At 55.2% G+C, this 16,516-nt stretch overlaps 1 protein-coding gene across 2 annotated transcripts; it reads right to left on the minus strand.

The window, feature by feature from the left end:
* Positions 1-254: 254 nt before the first annotated feature.
* SPRY3 (sprouty RTK signaling antagonist 3) lies at positions 255-11,688 on the minus strand. 2 transcript variants are annotated; one of them, XM_074915006.1, is made up of 2 exons: positions 11,613-11,688; positions 255-7,495 (listed from the first exon to the last, which is right to left on the minus strand). In XM_074915006.1, exon 2 carries the CDS (start codon positions 7,446-7,448, stop codon positions 6,528-6,530), a length of 921 nt encoding a protein of 306 aa, XP_074771107.1. In that variant the 5' UTR covers positions 7,449-7,495; positions 11,613-11,688; the 3' UTR covers positions 255-6,527. The 2 variants fall into 2 exon arrangements, with proteins under 2 accessions (XP_074771107.1, XP_074771108.1); XM_074915007.1 differs by lacking the exon at positions 11,613-11,688 and adding an exon at positions 11,216-11,568.
* Positions 11,689-16,516: the final 4,828 nt, after the last annotated feature.

Raw genomic sequence — 16,516 nt, forward strand, 5'->3', positions numbered from 1 at the left:
CCTACCCTTCCTCAAGGACCTGGGACAGATGCAGCAGGGAAGCACACACTGAGATTTTTGAGGTTTTCTTTAAGCATTAGGTAAGGGATACCAGGAGACATCTCATGGAGTTAAAAATGATCCCTTCAACACCCAGTCCCTGCCAGCGCAAGCCTAGCCACCCAGCATCCCACAGCCATTAACCGCCCTGCTGAAGCAAGAGTCTGAGTCATGCCCCAGCCATCACAAAGACAAGAATGAGACTACGTTCAAAATTAATATATATTTTTATTGAATAGTTGCTCTAAGTGGGCTTGTGAAGCCACCCATAGAATTACTTCTTTCATCTCAGCAGTGGTTCAGTAACAGTTACTAGCTTTGCAAGAGAAGAAAACCAAACAGAAGAGGGTGCATTAAAATAAATAGGTTATTTTTTTTCTTATCTTTAAAATAAACTTTTCAAATAAATACTTTGGTTTTTTTTATTTTTTTCCCTTAAAAGGTACAAGAGTATTGTCAAAAAACAGCCATCAGGTTATAAACATATATTATACCTTATAGAAAGGAATCCAAATAAAGACAGCTGGGGGAGGGATCTCTTTATACACTGTACAGAATACCTTTGTACCAATTAAACAGAGAATTAGAGGCTTCGGTTCATGGTACGAGACTCTCCTTTGAAGCCAAGGGTGATCCATCTTCTAAGGAGAACCTTGTGCTGAGGACACCTGGGGAGGCAGGAGGCTGAGCAGCTCTGCCTGTCGGCAGAGCATCGCCAAGGCCTGAGGGAACCGCTGGGTGAGGATGGACAAAGGGGAAGGGATGGGGGAAAGGGGCTTTGCTGGGGCAGAGTGGCAGCATGGGCCAGGCAGGGATCAGCCGTGCCACCTCCAGGGTGACCGCACGCCTCTCAGATGATGCTGCCATTGGGACAGAGAGTATGAGAAACCTCCTTTCCCCATGCCCAGGCAGATCACCAGGGTGGGTTCAGTCCTGCTCATGATGAAGCCCTTTGGGGTGCTGCAGGAAGGTGCAGCAGGACAGACACCCAGCGAGAGAACTCGTGCTGCTTCCCCCCACCCTGCACTTGTACATTCACTCTGCCCCAGGGAGGGGTGTGATCTCTTCCCATCCATCCAACATCCCTCCTGCCTGCAGTCCCCCTGCAAGGTGACAGTTCAGCTTCCCTGGTTTACACCCTCCAGGGATTCTTCTGCAACATCACCCCAGACAACAGATCTCACCTGTGCAAGCTCCCAACCTGCACTCTGGGAGAAAGAGTTTGCAAGAGATCCCGATGCTCACTGAGAAATACTCCAAGGCAGACTGAGCCCAGAGACATTACAGCTCTGGTTTGGCCTGCACGGAACAGAAGTCAACCAGCAGCCTCCAGCTGCTGCAAGCTTCCCACAGGTCTGGGCTCCATGGACTCCTTGAAGGAGACAAGCCTGAACTGGATTAGGATCCAGTTAAAGACCAAGAATGGGCTTTGGGGTGGGGATACATCCCTTATCTACTTTCCTCACATGTTGATCACAAAACCTTCCAATGCCTGAAGACCTCCCAACTTTCTCCAGCCTCAAAACACCCAAGGACCAGTGTCAGAGAGCAAACTGACAAAGCAGGTGCTGGAAACAGCCAGTTTGAAGCATGGTGTGCTCCGTCCCCGTGCAATCCAGTCATGCAAACCTTGTAAGCAGCTCCTCTCACCCTCCACTCATCCCCCTTTATTGCACTAAAGCAGCCATTCATAAACTGTTATTCTGTGCTTTGGCCTCTTTTGGTCGATGACACTTGCCCGCCAGTCTTTGGGTTCACACGTGGGGATGGGGAGGAGAAAACTCATATGGGATTTTATGGCAATCTGAGAGTAGAGTCCCAAAGAGCTTCCCCCCTGTACTTTGAGGTACTTGGCTGGCATTGATGTTTCTCAGGGATAGGTGGACAGCAGCCCAAGGACCACTTCTTTCCTTCCACCAGAAGGCCTGGGGAGCTGGGATGGGAGCGAGACTCCATCTTGGTGCCCAGTGATCCCTCCTCACCAGTGCTGGGACTGATCACATGTTTGGCAGTAAGGAAGGAGGGGAGTAAGTCCAAGAGAAGCCTTGGAGAAAGCAGGCACCAGCAGGAGCTCTTGCATGGATGGAGCTTTGGAAGTCTGGGTGGGAAGAGGAGGTTCCTGAATGGGGAGCAGAGCAAGGGGAGCTCAGCTCCTGCTCAGTAGCTCCTGCCTCCTGCTCCTTTGGCACCTGAATCTCTTTCCCTGTCTAAATCTGCCCTACAGACCTGTATGTTTCCTGGCAAAGGAGTCAACGACTGGTAGAGACACACAACGCAGATAAATGTTCCCTTGCAAAGCAGATCCATCCTTGTCAAATCACAGGGGCACAGGGAAAACAGAGGACTCAACATGTGACTCTCCCAAAAGAAAACCAAAAAAGACACGTCAGGACAGAGAGAAACCCAAACTGCCAGGACAAGCAGCTGCAAACAAACATCTGGAGCAGATGTTATCTGACTCATTACAGGGCGGGGCAGGAAAGGGGCTCACAACCCCAACCAAAATTGGAGTCCTCTCTGCAGGGAAACCAAACTATCTGGCAGCCAAGATGGGGAGGGAGCAGGATGGATCTGGTCTGAAGATGTTAGGAAAAGCTCAGGAAAAAAACATTCTCAGAGGCTACCCACAGCCTTCCTGATGCCAGATGAGCTCAGTGAACCAGAGCTGGCCTCCTTGGAGAGATCTTGGCAAATCCCAACCTGTCCTTTCTGCTGAGAGCAAGGAACGGGAGCTCTCTAAGGCCCCCCAAGAGGGACTGGGAAGCAGTAACTCCACATGAAGCCATTTGCCCCTATGAGTGGGATAGGGGCCAATGGCTCTAAGCTTCTCTAGCCCATGCAACTGCAAGGCCTGGATGTGGCTTTGCATTTTGCCCGCAACACAGTCAAGCCAAAGCCCTATGCTGGTCTGACAGCCCTCAGTGCTCATCTGGGGCTCTCCCTCCTCTCCAGTTCCCTTCTATGTGTCCTGTATTTCATAAAATATCTCTCACAGGTTTGTCATTTTGTGGAGATGAGACATTCAAAAGAACTGGCCAGACTCCTCATCCCTGCACCCAGGCTATGGCATGATTCCCTGGTAGAAATGGGACTTCTGTACTGACCCAGAAAAAGCCCATTAGGTAGAAGGCACCTGGCAGGCGTCCTGGCCTCCTACCATTTACTGAAGGTAAATATGCTGCAATAGTAGTGCAGGGCTCCGCCTCGCCATGCTTGTGCCAAGCAAAACTGGCTCAGGGGAGCTGATATGTGGACAGCCATCTTCTCATCCTACAGCTCCAGCACCTGGGGGAGGTCACCCCATGCTTGCATGACTTTGGAGGCCGTGAAAATGATGAAGCTTCACATGTTGAGTCATTCCACCATCAGGAGAGGAAGCAATGAATTGCAAAGATACAGAGGTGGTAACTAAATTTACAAGTAGGATCCATTTTAAAAGGAGGAGGAAAAAAAATCAAAGTAGAGCAAGTTGGAAAATTCTGTTCATTAGTTTTCTTTAAAAAGTTTCAATGAACTATTTCACATTCTTATTCAAGTGAGACAGTTCCTCAAATCCTCAGTGAAAAAGGGACCTTTTTTCCCTAAAAACGTTTTACATTTTTTAGGAAGAAGGAGTTTAATCAGCACCAATAGAAAAGTGAACGTAGCATTCAAAAGGAAGGGTGCCTCTTGGTGGAAGTCTCTTCTCCAAACATCTCTTGGAAGTAGGGAGCCAAGCAATTACTGGCATATGGATAAATAAGTTTGCAATATATTTTGTAATGGCTGCCAGAGAGACATGGACTGATCTTATGGGGGTACACCTACAGGGCATCCTCCAGGAAGGTCATTGCCTTAAAACCCAAATGATTTCAGAGTCCAAGGCTGGTCTCAGAGGATGTGCAAACTGCACAGATGTGGCCCTGCCCCTTCTTAATGCCAGGAGGTCTTCACTGTTAACCCAGAGCATCGTCCTGAATTCCCCACAGCTGATTGAAGTGGGCTCTCCATCTTTGGCCAGAGGAAGCATCTTTCAACATGCCCCCTCAGGGTCTAGGTGAAATCAGGGTGAGGATTTCGGTCATGTCCGTAACATGCCCCGGGCACGAACTTCACACCAGGGATGGGATTCATCTCCCCTTTTAACACAGGGAACCACGAGTTTAATATTTGGGTCCCATTTGAGTCAAGGGAGACAGGCACCGCCAGAGCATAATTTAATGAATAATGTTTTCAAGCAGGATGAATCACTCTCTGGAACCACTTTTCTCTGCAACAGAGGGAGCTTGGATCAGATGCGATTTTTAGATAGCAAATGTACGGAAAGAGGAATCCCATCATGAGAGTCTACCTTCTGCCTCACCCCACAGCCAGCACTAAATCCTACCCTCTCTCTGCAAAGCAGGCCCCACCCAGGACAATCTGTAAACCTCCCTTTCCCCCTCTCCCGACTACTTAGGAACTAAAGGTCTAGGATTAGCAATAAACAGACTGGGAAATCATCTTCCAGCATGTGCAAGTGTACCAGGAAGCCAAACCTTGCATCTGGCACCATTCACAGCAATATCATGAATATTATTAGTAATAGACCTAGCCATCCTAATGTTATATTTATATATACAAAAATAGATCCACAGAACTCTACGTAAAGAGGTGGCTGAGAGAAGGCGATGGGTAAGTCCTGGATGGCAGGGTCCTGGAAGAAGCCAAGGGACACGTTGCATATATTTCTCCAGGGGAACCATTCACTTCCCTCTGCACTCACACACCTCGGAGGAGGAACAGGCAGGCAGAGCTGAGCACTGGGACTTCATCCCAGCTCCAAACTCCCCTGACTGACTGGACGATGTCAGCAGGGTCACAACAGAGCTGCCACCACGCGTTTGTAAGCGGAGATGGGGCTGAGTCCAAGACCAGGAGGAGCTCCCCCCAGCTGCAGCGATGGGTTGGGTTTATTATCATCACAGCAAGTAAATCACGAAGCACTGACCCCGATTCAGGTTTCCTTCTGGTCTGCAGATGGTCCAGCCCCAGGGCTTGGTTCAGACCCATCTCCAGTTTTCCATGGGCAGCCACCATTGCAGAATACCCTCAGCAGTGCCAGCAGGGTTTGGCTGCTGGTGTGACACTGGTGTTGGTGGGACACGCCAGTGGGCCAAGGAAAGCAAGGTGAGGACTCAAAGGCAACTTCTGCAGGGAGGAAAGGTCGGGCTCCTGTCTTTCCACACCTGCTTCTGCTCTCTGTTTCCCTCCAGCCCAAAGCAGGAGTTGAAGAATTCCCCGCTGAGAAGTCCCCCAGGATTGTGCTGGGGAGACAGGGAGAGCAGTGCAAGTGGCAGCTGTTGACAGTTTGGTTTGGGGTATTTTTTTTTTAAAGTGAATTCAGTGCTGGTGGAAGGTACCAGATTGGGGCTCTCAGGGCTCGAGCACAGAGCCAGTGCCTGTGGCATCTGCTTGGTGGTGGGATGGAGCTGGGTGGCAGCTCCCATCCCACCAGGGTTTGTGCTCTGGAGGCAGCCCTTCAAGGTATTGAGAAATGAATGGCAATTTCAAACCAACTTCTTGTTCTCAGCCAAATCCCAGAGGGGACCTTTCCCTCGCTGCAGTTGGGCAGAAGCGAGTGGGCTGGGCTGCCTCCGATAGCTCCTTCCCCTGCCAGAAGGTTTCTAAAGCTTCCCACACCTTCCCTTCCTCTTTGAGACAGAAAAATACGATGCCACCTCATTCTGAAGCTTGTTTGCTTCTCCCAGCAGCTTCCAAGCTCAGAGGGAAGCCACTGACACTGGTGGGACACTGCAGCACCCCAGCCCCCTAGGGACAGTGAACCTACGGCCATGTGAGAGAAGAGAGGCCACCCCCCAAAAGTGCTAGAGAAAGATAAAAAGAGACAGAAGGAGGTCTGGCTCCTGGAGGACTCTTGCACAGGGGATGCCGTCGCCCTGCCTCTTCCCCTCCATCAGGAAGGACCACACCATGGGGCAGCGACAGCTCCTAAAACCCACTGAGACCAGAGTCCTGAGGAGCCCCCTGGGTTGCCCTTCCTCACAGGGCACGACCAGGGAAAGCACCCACAGCTCTCTGCCCCTCCTGGTCCCTCACCCACGTGTGTAAAACCACCGTTTCCCACCAGCTTGGTGCCAGCTCCCCTGACCACCCAGTCGCCTTTGTGCTCCCAGAGGCTGGGGACCCCCCTTTCACCCATCTCATTCCTGGAAGGTGATGGTGAGTAGGGGGGAGCACTGCAGAGCAGAGGGAGTCGAAGGAAGAGGGAGATGAAGGCGAGGGGAGAGAAGGAGGAGTAGGAGGCTGAGGAGAAGGGGGAGGGGGGAGAGGAGGAGGAAGAGGAGGAGGAGGTGTGGAGGAGGAGGACAACAACGACGAGGACAAGGAGGAGGAGGAGGAGGAGGAGGAGGAGGAGGAGGAGGAGGAGGAAGATGAGGAGGAGGAGAAGAAGGAGGAGGAGGAGGAGGAAGAAGAGGAGTAAAGCCTGCTTCTCCTCCCCGGGAGGGTCATACCGGCTTATCTAGCGTCTTGGGGAAAGGCGTGCCACTGGAGGAGGAGATCTTTCTGCAGACTGTATTGGTGTGGCTCTGGCAGCGGCAGCCAGGTCGTTTCAAGCCATCATAACCCCGCTGGCAAAGTTTGAGGCACCCCAGGGTAGGAAAGTAGCAGCAGAGGCAGGGCATGAGAAGAGAGAGGAAGCTCATGGCAGCCCAGCGGGCACAGCAGGACCCCGGCCCACAGGAGCAGGGGTCGTCAGCGCAGGTGTCCTCATCATCGGTGGAGCAGTGGTAGAAGAGCCCCTTGACACAGCAGAGGCAAGTCCCGTAGTCGAGGAGGCTCTCAGGGGAGCAGAGGCAGCGCTGGTTGCAGAGCCAGCAGGAGGGCAGGCTGCGGGCCGCCGTGCAGCGGGCACACTTGCATCGCCCGCACTCCTCACAGATGAAGAGGTGGCCAGTGTGGAGGGTGGGCTTCTCCGCCACCCCCTTCAACGGGGACTCCTCTGGTTTCAGCTCGACAGCCCGGGGCTGCGTCCGGATGAGGGAGTGCCCAGAGTGGGAGGGCGTGAGGCTGCTCAGGAGGCGCTGGTCGGAGGCAGTGGTGCTTTGGGAGACGGAGCTGGCTGTGCTGGAATGGCTCATGTGTTGCTGCAGAGGTGGCATCTGGTGCTGTTGGCTGTGGCTGCGGTGCAGGTCCTGGAAGGTGGAAGACACCAGACGGTCCTGGGACCACTCTTGCTTGTGTGGTGGCTGGGACAGGGATGGGTTGGAGCGGGCTTGTTGGAAGCAGACAGCCGGTCTCTCCACGTAGTTGTTGCTGGCACGGATGGAGCGGATTTGGTCAATGGACAGGACCTGCTGGAAGTCCTCAGCGGGTGGGTCCATCGTCTCGTCACAACTGAGTTCAGCCACACTGGAAGAGAGCTGCATTTCCAGGAGTGAGGAGACCCTGCAGCATCAGGGCACATCTAAAACTCCTAAAGGATAGGGCAGGAAGACAGAGAAAACATTTGTGTTATATTTTAAAATTGATCCGTCCAAACAAACCAGGAAGCAAAGGTTGGCTGGAGGACTCCTAATGAAGTTATTTCCAATAAACAGACTCAAAGTACTTCTGTGCCTGGGGAGATTTAGGCAGGACACATCCAAAAGGCATGGGATGTAAGAACTGTCCCTTCAAACAGGTGGGCACAGCATCTGCCCATGCTTCTGAGCTTTTTGTGTCCTTCCAGAGGATTTCCCACCCATTGCCAGCACTGAGAGACCCCATCTGTCCTTCCTCAGGGGAAAGTGCTGGCCCTCTCTAGAGGAGGGAAAATGTGAAGCTGTGATTTATCCAGAGCCAGTGACAGAACCGGGAATGGCATCTCCTCCAGAGCAGGAGACTCAGATTTGGGGCTTCCCAGCACACCTCGAGCAGCCTCCCAGTGCCATACCCTGTACACACCAGTGGCATGAGGATGGAGGGGATCTGAACATGTTCAATTTCTGGCAGCATCAGCAATAAATTGCAACTAACACACTTGGCCAGGGACAAGCCAAGCCCACAGACTCCCCAAGTCCTGGCAGTTCCCACTGCAGGATCTCGTCTTCCCACACACAACCCAGTGACAGCCCAAGAACCAATATATCCCCATCATGGCCACTGAGAAGGGCAGGTTTCTCCCTAACCCCTGCACAAACACACAGTGAAGCAGGGAAAGCAGACTTTGCAGCAGGCAAGCCCCGTCTTGCTCCTCACACGAGGCTGCCATGCTGTTTGCTGTTGTTTTCAGGAAATGGCACTTCCCGAGCCTGCAGCACTGGCAGCGGCGCCTGCTTTATCCAGAGGGAAGGTCATGACCATTGGAGGGCTGTGAGCTGGGGTAGGGAGGACCCCCTGTGTCCCACAGCTACCCCCCCAGCAGGTTTGACCTCATGGCACCAACACCACTGCCAAAACCTCGGGCTGACAGACCTTGTCGCTGGTGTCTGGGTGAAACTTCTGGGGGGCTGGGGCTGGGTGAGGAGAGGGGCCAGGCAGGAGTGGGTCTGCAACAGAGCCTGGTCTTGGCCCTCAAGAGGGAGAGAGAAAGAAGCTTCCCGCTTCTGCTGCCTGCAAAAGGGAGCTGCCCAGGAGCGCACAGAGGATGGAAGCCATTCATGGCACGCCAGACCCCAGCGAAAAGCTTTCCCCCAGCACTTCCAGCCCAGATTTCAATATCAGATATGTGCTTTCCGTGCACAGCCAACTTCCCCGGACAAAGCCATTCTCCTCTGGCAGATCAAATGAGTGATCCCTCAGTGACACAGATATTGTCACGGTGCCCAGGCCCACAGGAAGACTCTGTTTCAATAGGAAGCTCCCCACTGGCGTTGCACATGGTCAGCAGGCCAGGCGGCCGGCGGCGGTGGAGGCTTTCAAGTAGGTGAGGGGCCACAGGTATAATCTGCTCATGCAGCAGAGAGAGGCAGAGGGAAGATTGATTTTCATTAGCTAGGCTGACCTTGAAGAGCAGGGAAAAGCAAAGGCAACTTACTTTGACTGTTCAAGCAAGATCTGGTCTCTCCCATCCCCCTCCCTGGAAAGAAAAGGCAACTGATCTGCTTAGATTTGGGTTTTTCCTGTGCCTGGAGTCCACCTGCCTCCCCCTCCATGCGATCTCAAGTGAGATGCTCACCCCGTCCAAGGGAGACACCGACAGTGAATGAGTTGCTCTCCCAGGACACCCACAACAGATTTGGACACCAATTTTTTTTAACAGAAATATCAAGGTGAATTAGGAGGGCAATGGCTGACCCAGGGAAGGTTTTGTGAGCACACTGCCAGGATGAGAATGGGCCACAGAAGCAAAACACCCTCTTGTGAACTGTTACCTGCTGCCACTGAGCTCCTCACCTGGAAGGGTCTCACTGAAGTGCAGACCTGAAGCCCCCTGGACCTCTGAAGATATGACACATCTCAGCCTGCAGCTAGGACCATTCAGAGAACATCCTCAGTGGGATCCCATGTCCCTTGCGACCCAGATCCCATCTTGGGGTGGGATCATTCAAGGGACAATGCTGATTTACAGCTGAGGAGGAGCTGGGTGTCCATCCCCTCCAACCTGTGCGCTGGGATTTGGCAGTACTGGGGCAGCAAGAATCCCGTGGGGTTCTCCTCTGGGGCTTGAACCAAGGTGTGACCCAAAGGGAGAGACCGAGGCAGCAGAGGCTCCCACTGCGATGGAGGCAGTGGAACTGGGAGATAAAGAGCAGCCAAAGGGCAGACCCAGTACGGCTTCACCCAATCCTCTATGCAAGACCTGGAGCTCAGGTGACAGAAGGAGACCCATGAGCCATGCCTAGGCAGGAGGACATGCACAGGGGACACTACGAGGAGGAACAGAGCCTCGGGGACAGCAGGCAGAGAGGAGCTGGCAATGGGGCCGTGCAGTGTATCGCAACTCGGACACTTGTGCTCTGGGTCCAGGGCTTGGACACAGCATCCTGGGTAGGACAGGCCCTGGGAGGACCCCCAGCACTGAACTGGAGCCCACTCTTCAACCTATGATCCCCAGGCACAGGGATTAGACATGAACCCAGACGACGGCTGAGGGGAGGCAAAGGTCCCTCTGGGACCCAAGGGGATGTGAGCCAGAAGACCTGTGGGTCCCCCAGTCCAGCAGAGTGGGGGGAAGAGGGACTGAATGACTGAAGCCAGGACTCCGCTTCTGCCCACCCCACCCTGGTGGACCCCAGTGCCCCCCACTTGCTCACAGCCCCCCCTGCTCCCGCCTGATGCTGGGGCTGCAACCAGTCCATATCCCAGCTCCCACTGGTCCGACCATCTCCGAGACACTGCTGCACCCCTCCCCGCCTACCTGCCGTCTGGGGGGGACCGGGGCAGCGTGTCCCCAGCCTCCTCCTCCTCCTCACACCCTGCCTGCGAGGCAGGCATGCCAGCCCCGGAAACCGGGCGAGCTCTATGGCCGCCAGCAGCCCCAAACATATAAAGTTCGTGTGATAATGGGCCAGAGGAAGGATCGTAAAAGCAAATGATTTACAGGCTGGAGGTGGCCGCAAGCCGGGGACGAGCTGCACAGGGCGGCCAGGTGGGAGAAAAGGGCTTTTTCGCTCCGGAGGGAGCCCCTCGCCCTGTCCCGGGTGCCGCGGGGTGGAGCGGGGCGGTGGCGGGGGGCTGATCGCCCGGCCCCGCTCTGTGCTCAGCCCACGCGTGGCCCGGATCCGGGCTGCAGCCCCCGTGCACAGCCCCGCCGTGTGCTGGCTCCCCCGGCCCTCCGTGCAACACAGCCCACGCGTGGCTCGGATCCGGATCCGGCCCGCGGCCCCCAGCCCCGCCGTGCGCGCAGCCCGTTCGCGCTCAGGACGCCCCAGCCCCGCCGTGCACACACCCCACGCGTGACCCAGCCCCACACCTCGCCCCCACCCCACGCGTGCCCAGGACCCCCATCCCCACTGCGCGCCCGTGCCCAGGACCCCCAGCTCGGCTGCGCACTCACAACGCGCGCACGTCCAGGGACCCCCGTCCCCTCGGCAAACAGCCCACGCGTGCCCAGGCCCCCCGCCCCCCTCAAAACTGCCCACGCGTGTGTCTACGCACGCCCCCTCCCCGCCGCCGCCCCGCTGTCCGCGCAGCCCACCCGTCCCGCAGCCCCTCCGCGCAGACCCCACGCGCGTCCCCCTCCCCGTCCCGCAACTGCACCGGGCGGACTCACCCCGCCGCCGCCTCCGCCGCCGCCTCCGCCGCCGCCTCCCGCCGGTCCATCCGCCCGCGGAGCGCCCAGCCCGGCCGGGGCCAGCCCCGGGGCACCGGGGGCTACCTAGGGGCGACCGGCGGTGGGCATGGACACGGGGCACCGCCCGCCCACCCGGCCCCGCAACCGGGTCACGCTGCTCCACGCCCCACCGGGCCGCCCGTGGGGACGGCGAGGGAGAGCCCGGGAGGGCTGCCCGGCTCCGGGGTGTGAATGCAGGCTCGTCCCCGGAGCTCCTTGTGAATGGGGGCAGCGTGGAGGATGGGAGGGAGGGAGGGATTTATGGCTGCCCGTTACCATCGCTCGCTCTCCCTCTCTCTGCCGCTGCCTTCCCGGAGCTGGAGCTCTTAACGCTTACCTAAGTGGCGTCATCCCGCTGAAATTGAATCGGCCCATTAGCCGGTCCCCACAGAGCCCTGGGCATCCGCTCCCCAGATAATGACTGCAACGGAGCCGGGATGCAGCACGCGCTATTTAAACATTTCCGTCGGCCTCACGCTCCGCTCCCCCCCCTGCGCCCACCAGGACAGCCCACCCTGGGGCCCCGTCGCCCCCCGAGCCCGTGGTTCCCCCCCCCCGGGGACACCCGTGGTGGCCACGCTGCTTGGCCCCAGCCGCAAGGTCCACGCTGCCTCTGCCTCACGGGTGTCATCCCATGGGGTTGGGTTCAGCCCGACACCGACCCCGACACCGCGGGCAGGTTGTGTCTGGCTGCAAGGGGCCGGGAGCGATGATCGGGGTCTGTCACCTCGGGGGAATCGCTTGATCTGTAAATCACTGGGAGACGGGCGCAGTCACCTTCTCCCCTCTCACGTGCCTCTTCGTGGGCATCTCAGGAGGCATCCATGAGAGCACAGGTGTCATCCACCCCCGATACTACCAAAAAGTCTGAACTAATACCTGAATTAGCTCCTGTAGGGGAAGCTTGGGGCAGAGGGGCTGGAAAGGGGCTTTTCCGTACCGAGATACACGGAACCAGTCCACACACATCCCATTCTCTCAGAAACAAAACCCTTGGACTCAAGGTGCAAACAGGACCTGAACCTTCTGTCCCAGACGTGTCCCTGAGTCGCAGTGTGCTCCCTCCTTGGGCTGCTTTCTCTACAGCAGCAACCTCTGCTCTGGAGCACCAAGGGTCCTTGTGATACCCCTCAGCCTCATTTAGCTATAAATTGCACCTGGTTTGACAGTCCCAAAGACAAGTCCCTTGATGACACTGGGACATTGGCTATGGATCCCACCAGAGCTCCCACCCTCCCTTTATTCCTCTCATCCCTTACAGGTTGGTCACCCATCATTTCTGGCAGCGTTCACCAGATGAGAAAAGCAACATTACTGGCTCAGGGAGGGCTGAGAACCTGTCTCCAAAAAGTGAAGCTGAAGCCATCAAGCCCTCAGCCATCCCAGCCAGGTCCCTAGCAGCATGGGGACCCGCTCCCCTGGGGCAGGCAGCTGCCCAAGACTCAGCCACGTGTTGTCCGTGTTTGCTGCTGATGGGCAGCGACAGGTCTGGGGGTGTGAGAGCAGGCTGGGAGGGAAACAGGAAAAAAAGGATCCTGAATAAGGGTGACAAAACCAGATATGCTGCTTGTTGCTCTAACAGATGGGTAAAAACCAGGATGATCCCACTGACCTCAGTGGCTCCCTCCCAGCTGATGCCAGCAGAAGCACTGAGGTCCCCCCCAGCAGGGGCCAGTGACTCTATTCTCCCAACATGGTACCCAGCTGAACCTTTCCAGGCTCATTTTTCGGCATTTCTAGGCTAAGCGTTTCTCCATCTCCATAGGATCCCACCAGAGATGCTCCTTCAGGAGGAGTTTCTCCAAGAGGACCAAGTCCCTGACAGCATCCCTCAGCCTTGGCTACAGCTCAGAGCCTTAATGCTGCATCTCCCTCCGCTCCCACGAGCCCCTCCTCTTCTCCCCATCGCTCTGAGCTCTGTCTTTAAAGACACAGAAAGGAACCGAGTTGCCCAATTCCCAGCAACTGCCAGCTGGCTGTGAGCACCTGACTCCTAAAAGCACGTGTGATGTCCTCCCTTTCTCCCAGCCCAAATCTATCACTCCCACCTTGAGGTGCCGGTGATTCAGGCTTCCCTCGCTGGCTCACAGCATCCCTAGCGCAGCCTGCATCGTGCTCAGCCAGCGCTGCTTTATTCCTCACCCGCTGCCGAGGGAGGGCCAAAAAGGCATGAATGCAGAGATACCGAGACAAGTGGGAGGGTGGGAAGTGGAGGGAGAATAGCAGCCTCCTGGTGAGTTATTGACCGCAGCATCTCTGAAGAGGAGGGCTGGGAACCCGAATGCATTTGCAGAGCAGAAAACTTTGGAGCTGCTCCCAAAGGAAGGGTCTGGGATAGAGCCTCCAGCAGGTTTTTGGAGTGATTTTGGCTGTTGGGAGAGGGATGTGGTCCCCTGACAGTGCATAGACATGTTATGATCCCTGCCAGAGGAAGCTGTGAGACTCCGTTAGATTTCTGATAATCTCTCTGTGTGCGGGGTCTGTGGCCGCCCCTGAACGGGGGATTTAACATCCCTCCCGCAGCGCCGTGACAGCTGAGGCTGTGCCCCACGCGCTGCTGCCTCTGCTCCTTCTCAGCTGCTACCTGCAACCGATCCCAGCTCCTCTCAACTGGTCTTTTGAATTGGTTTCACTGCTCCTCCAAGTCTGAATACACCACCTTTTAACTCCTGGAATGCCCTTTGGGGTCCTGTTCAAAAGGACAGGGAGAGAAGCAGCTCCCAGGAGCCCCATTCTCTGCCCTTATTTTAGAGGCTGCCAGCACATCTCCCGCCTGGGACAGCTGATGGCACACAGATATGGGCATTGAGATGGCAGCAGCGCATCCCCATGTTCCCAACTCCAGGCAAGCCCTGCGCAGCAAGTTCTCAGCACCTGTTGCAGATCTCTGCCTTGGGGGAACCCTCATCCCTGGCAATCCCCACAGATCACCAGCAATTCCTCCTTGCTTTGTTCTTTCCACTCCCCCTGCACATCCCCAACACCACAAAAAAAGCTGGGGAAGTATTTGCCTTCCTTTCCCTCCTCAAAAAGAGCTTCTCTAGATACACAACGCATGTTCACAAAACCAGAAGAGCTAAATGTGGAGCCAGAAGAGCTCAGCTGCAATTTTAAAAGAACCAGGAGAACTCAGCACTGTTTTCTAGACACGTTATCCAGCTGCCTCCAAGCCTGACCACCTCTGGTCCTGCCTGTGCAGACAGCTGAACAATTAACTGCTGTGGATCAGTCCGGAAGCGGGCAGCAGAGAGGAGAATATCCCAGAGCAAAGCTGAAGATGTCTGATCTCTTCTGATGCTATTAGCCAAGCTTGGGCATGGGGGGAGGGCAAATTCATCTTCAGTTAAAGATGATGCGGAGTGGGGGAAAGGAGAGGCTAAAGAGAACATGCAATTCCCCTGATTAAATCAGCCAGAAACAATGAGGTGCTGGTGCCCTCTAATTTTTAGATTCACAGATTTTAGGACCAGAAGGGACCATGATGTTCATCTAGCCTGACAGTCTGTATTATGTAAAAGCCACTTGAAGCCAGACAGTGCCACTAGCTTTTTAGAAGCAACAGCAAGTGCTGTGGAACTTATTAAAAGACTGTGATTCTCCTAAGGTGGAAGGACATGTGGTTCCCAACACAGGCTTTGGTAGGGAGGAGGCCAGGTACATCCACCCCACCGGGCTCAAGCTGAACAGACGGCGGCACTGGGGGGAAGAAAACATCATTTCCCTTCCATATCATGCAGTTCCTCTACCCAGCAAAGAGGGATAAGCAAGCAAGAAGAAAAAAAAAAAAAAAAAAAAAAAGCAACCCCCTTCCTTGCAGTTTCCTTTTGAACCTTCCCTAGTCCCTGGAAAGAAAATGCCCTACAGGGATCCTGGCCCTGAGATGTCTCTTGGTCACTTGGTGTAAAACCTCACTGTTTGCAACGATGCAGCTTCGTAGCAAGGAGAGCTGAGCCCGACCCACCATGCAAGCCAGATTCTGAGCTCCTTACTCAGCCTGCAGCACCGCGGAGGTGTAGTCATTGACTGCAATGTGAGTTTTTCTCTGAAGATGGAGCCAGGCAGCATAAAACATCAATAAAGAGCTCAGGATGCGTCCCTTTAATGAGCTGAGATTGTAACACGCTGACGGAGCTTGCCAGAAGCTGCCCATTCTGTCAGGAGGAGTAGATCCTGCTGGAGAAGTGTTAAGTGGGTCCTGCTGACTCATTGATGCAGATGGCTCTGTCCCCACGCCGACGGCGGCGAGGCAGGAGGTGCTGTCTCGGGGGAGAGCATCCAGTGCAGGGGCTGGGCGAGACAGCGCCTGGGCTGTGCTGGTACCCCAGTGTGTGAACTCAGCTGGAGGGGGAACTTAAAAGCAGATGTTTTTTGTTTTGTTTTGTTTTCTCCGTGTGTCGCTGCATAGAGCAGTTGGTCAAAGCTCAGGGTGTCCTGGTGCATTGACAGGCTCCCTGTGCTTCCATGGCAGCTCTTCTTCTACAGAAAAGATGTTTGTCGCCACGAGGTCCCCCACCCAAATCCACACCACCCTTCCAGCAGAGAAACCAGAGCAAAGATGTGACTCAAGCAGCAAGTGTGGCTCTAAATGTGTGACACAGAGACCCCAGCCCTCAGCTCCTCGGGAAGCTGAGCAGGATGGGTAAAGTTGGAGGGTGCACTGGTTGTAGAGATAGTGGGGGGCATGTCAATACAAGCGTTGTCTCGCTGGGAAATTAAGTTCATCTTCCATCTCCCTGGAAGGACTGGCAGATGCCTGGGCACATATTCTGACTGAGGTAGAGGCAGCCAGTTCTGGAGCTGGATCCCTCACACTGCCTGAGCCAGGCGGCTGCGTGGCGTCCTTCCTTCAGCACCCTTCCTGACTGTCTTTGGTGAGCTAAAACCTGAGGTCTATATGGGGTGCCAGGTGTGGGTGATGTATATTTCCCCACGCAAAACACATTGCTACACCCACTGGGGAATCAAGTACCAAAGGGTTTGCACCCTCCGGACCCGGAATGTCCCCAGAAAGCCCATGGAACACCAGTCCCTCTTGTCAGCCTGACCCTGCATCCACAGGACACATGCTCTCCATCCAACCTGTGTCTGTATGGCACCTTCAACCCCTGTCTTGATTGGGATGTGACACTCTCACAACTGTCTCTTTTGTCCCCAAGCCATCAGGACTATTTCTTTCCCCAGCTTCTATGTCATACGCCCCTTGTGATGCTTCTCTACCACCCTGATCTTTTCTAGGAGCAG

Source organism: Athene noctua, chromosome 11 (assembly GCF_965140245.1).
Source record: "Athene noctua chromosome 11, bAthNoc1.hap1.1, whole genome shotgun sequence".
Classification (NCBI taxonomy): domain Eukaryota; kingdom Metazoa; phylum Chordata; class Aves; order Strigiformes; family Strigidae; genus Athene; species Athene noctua.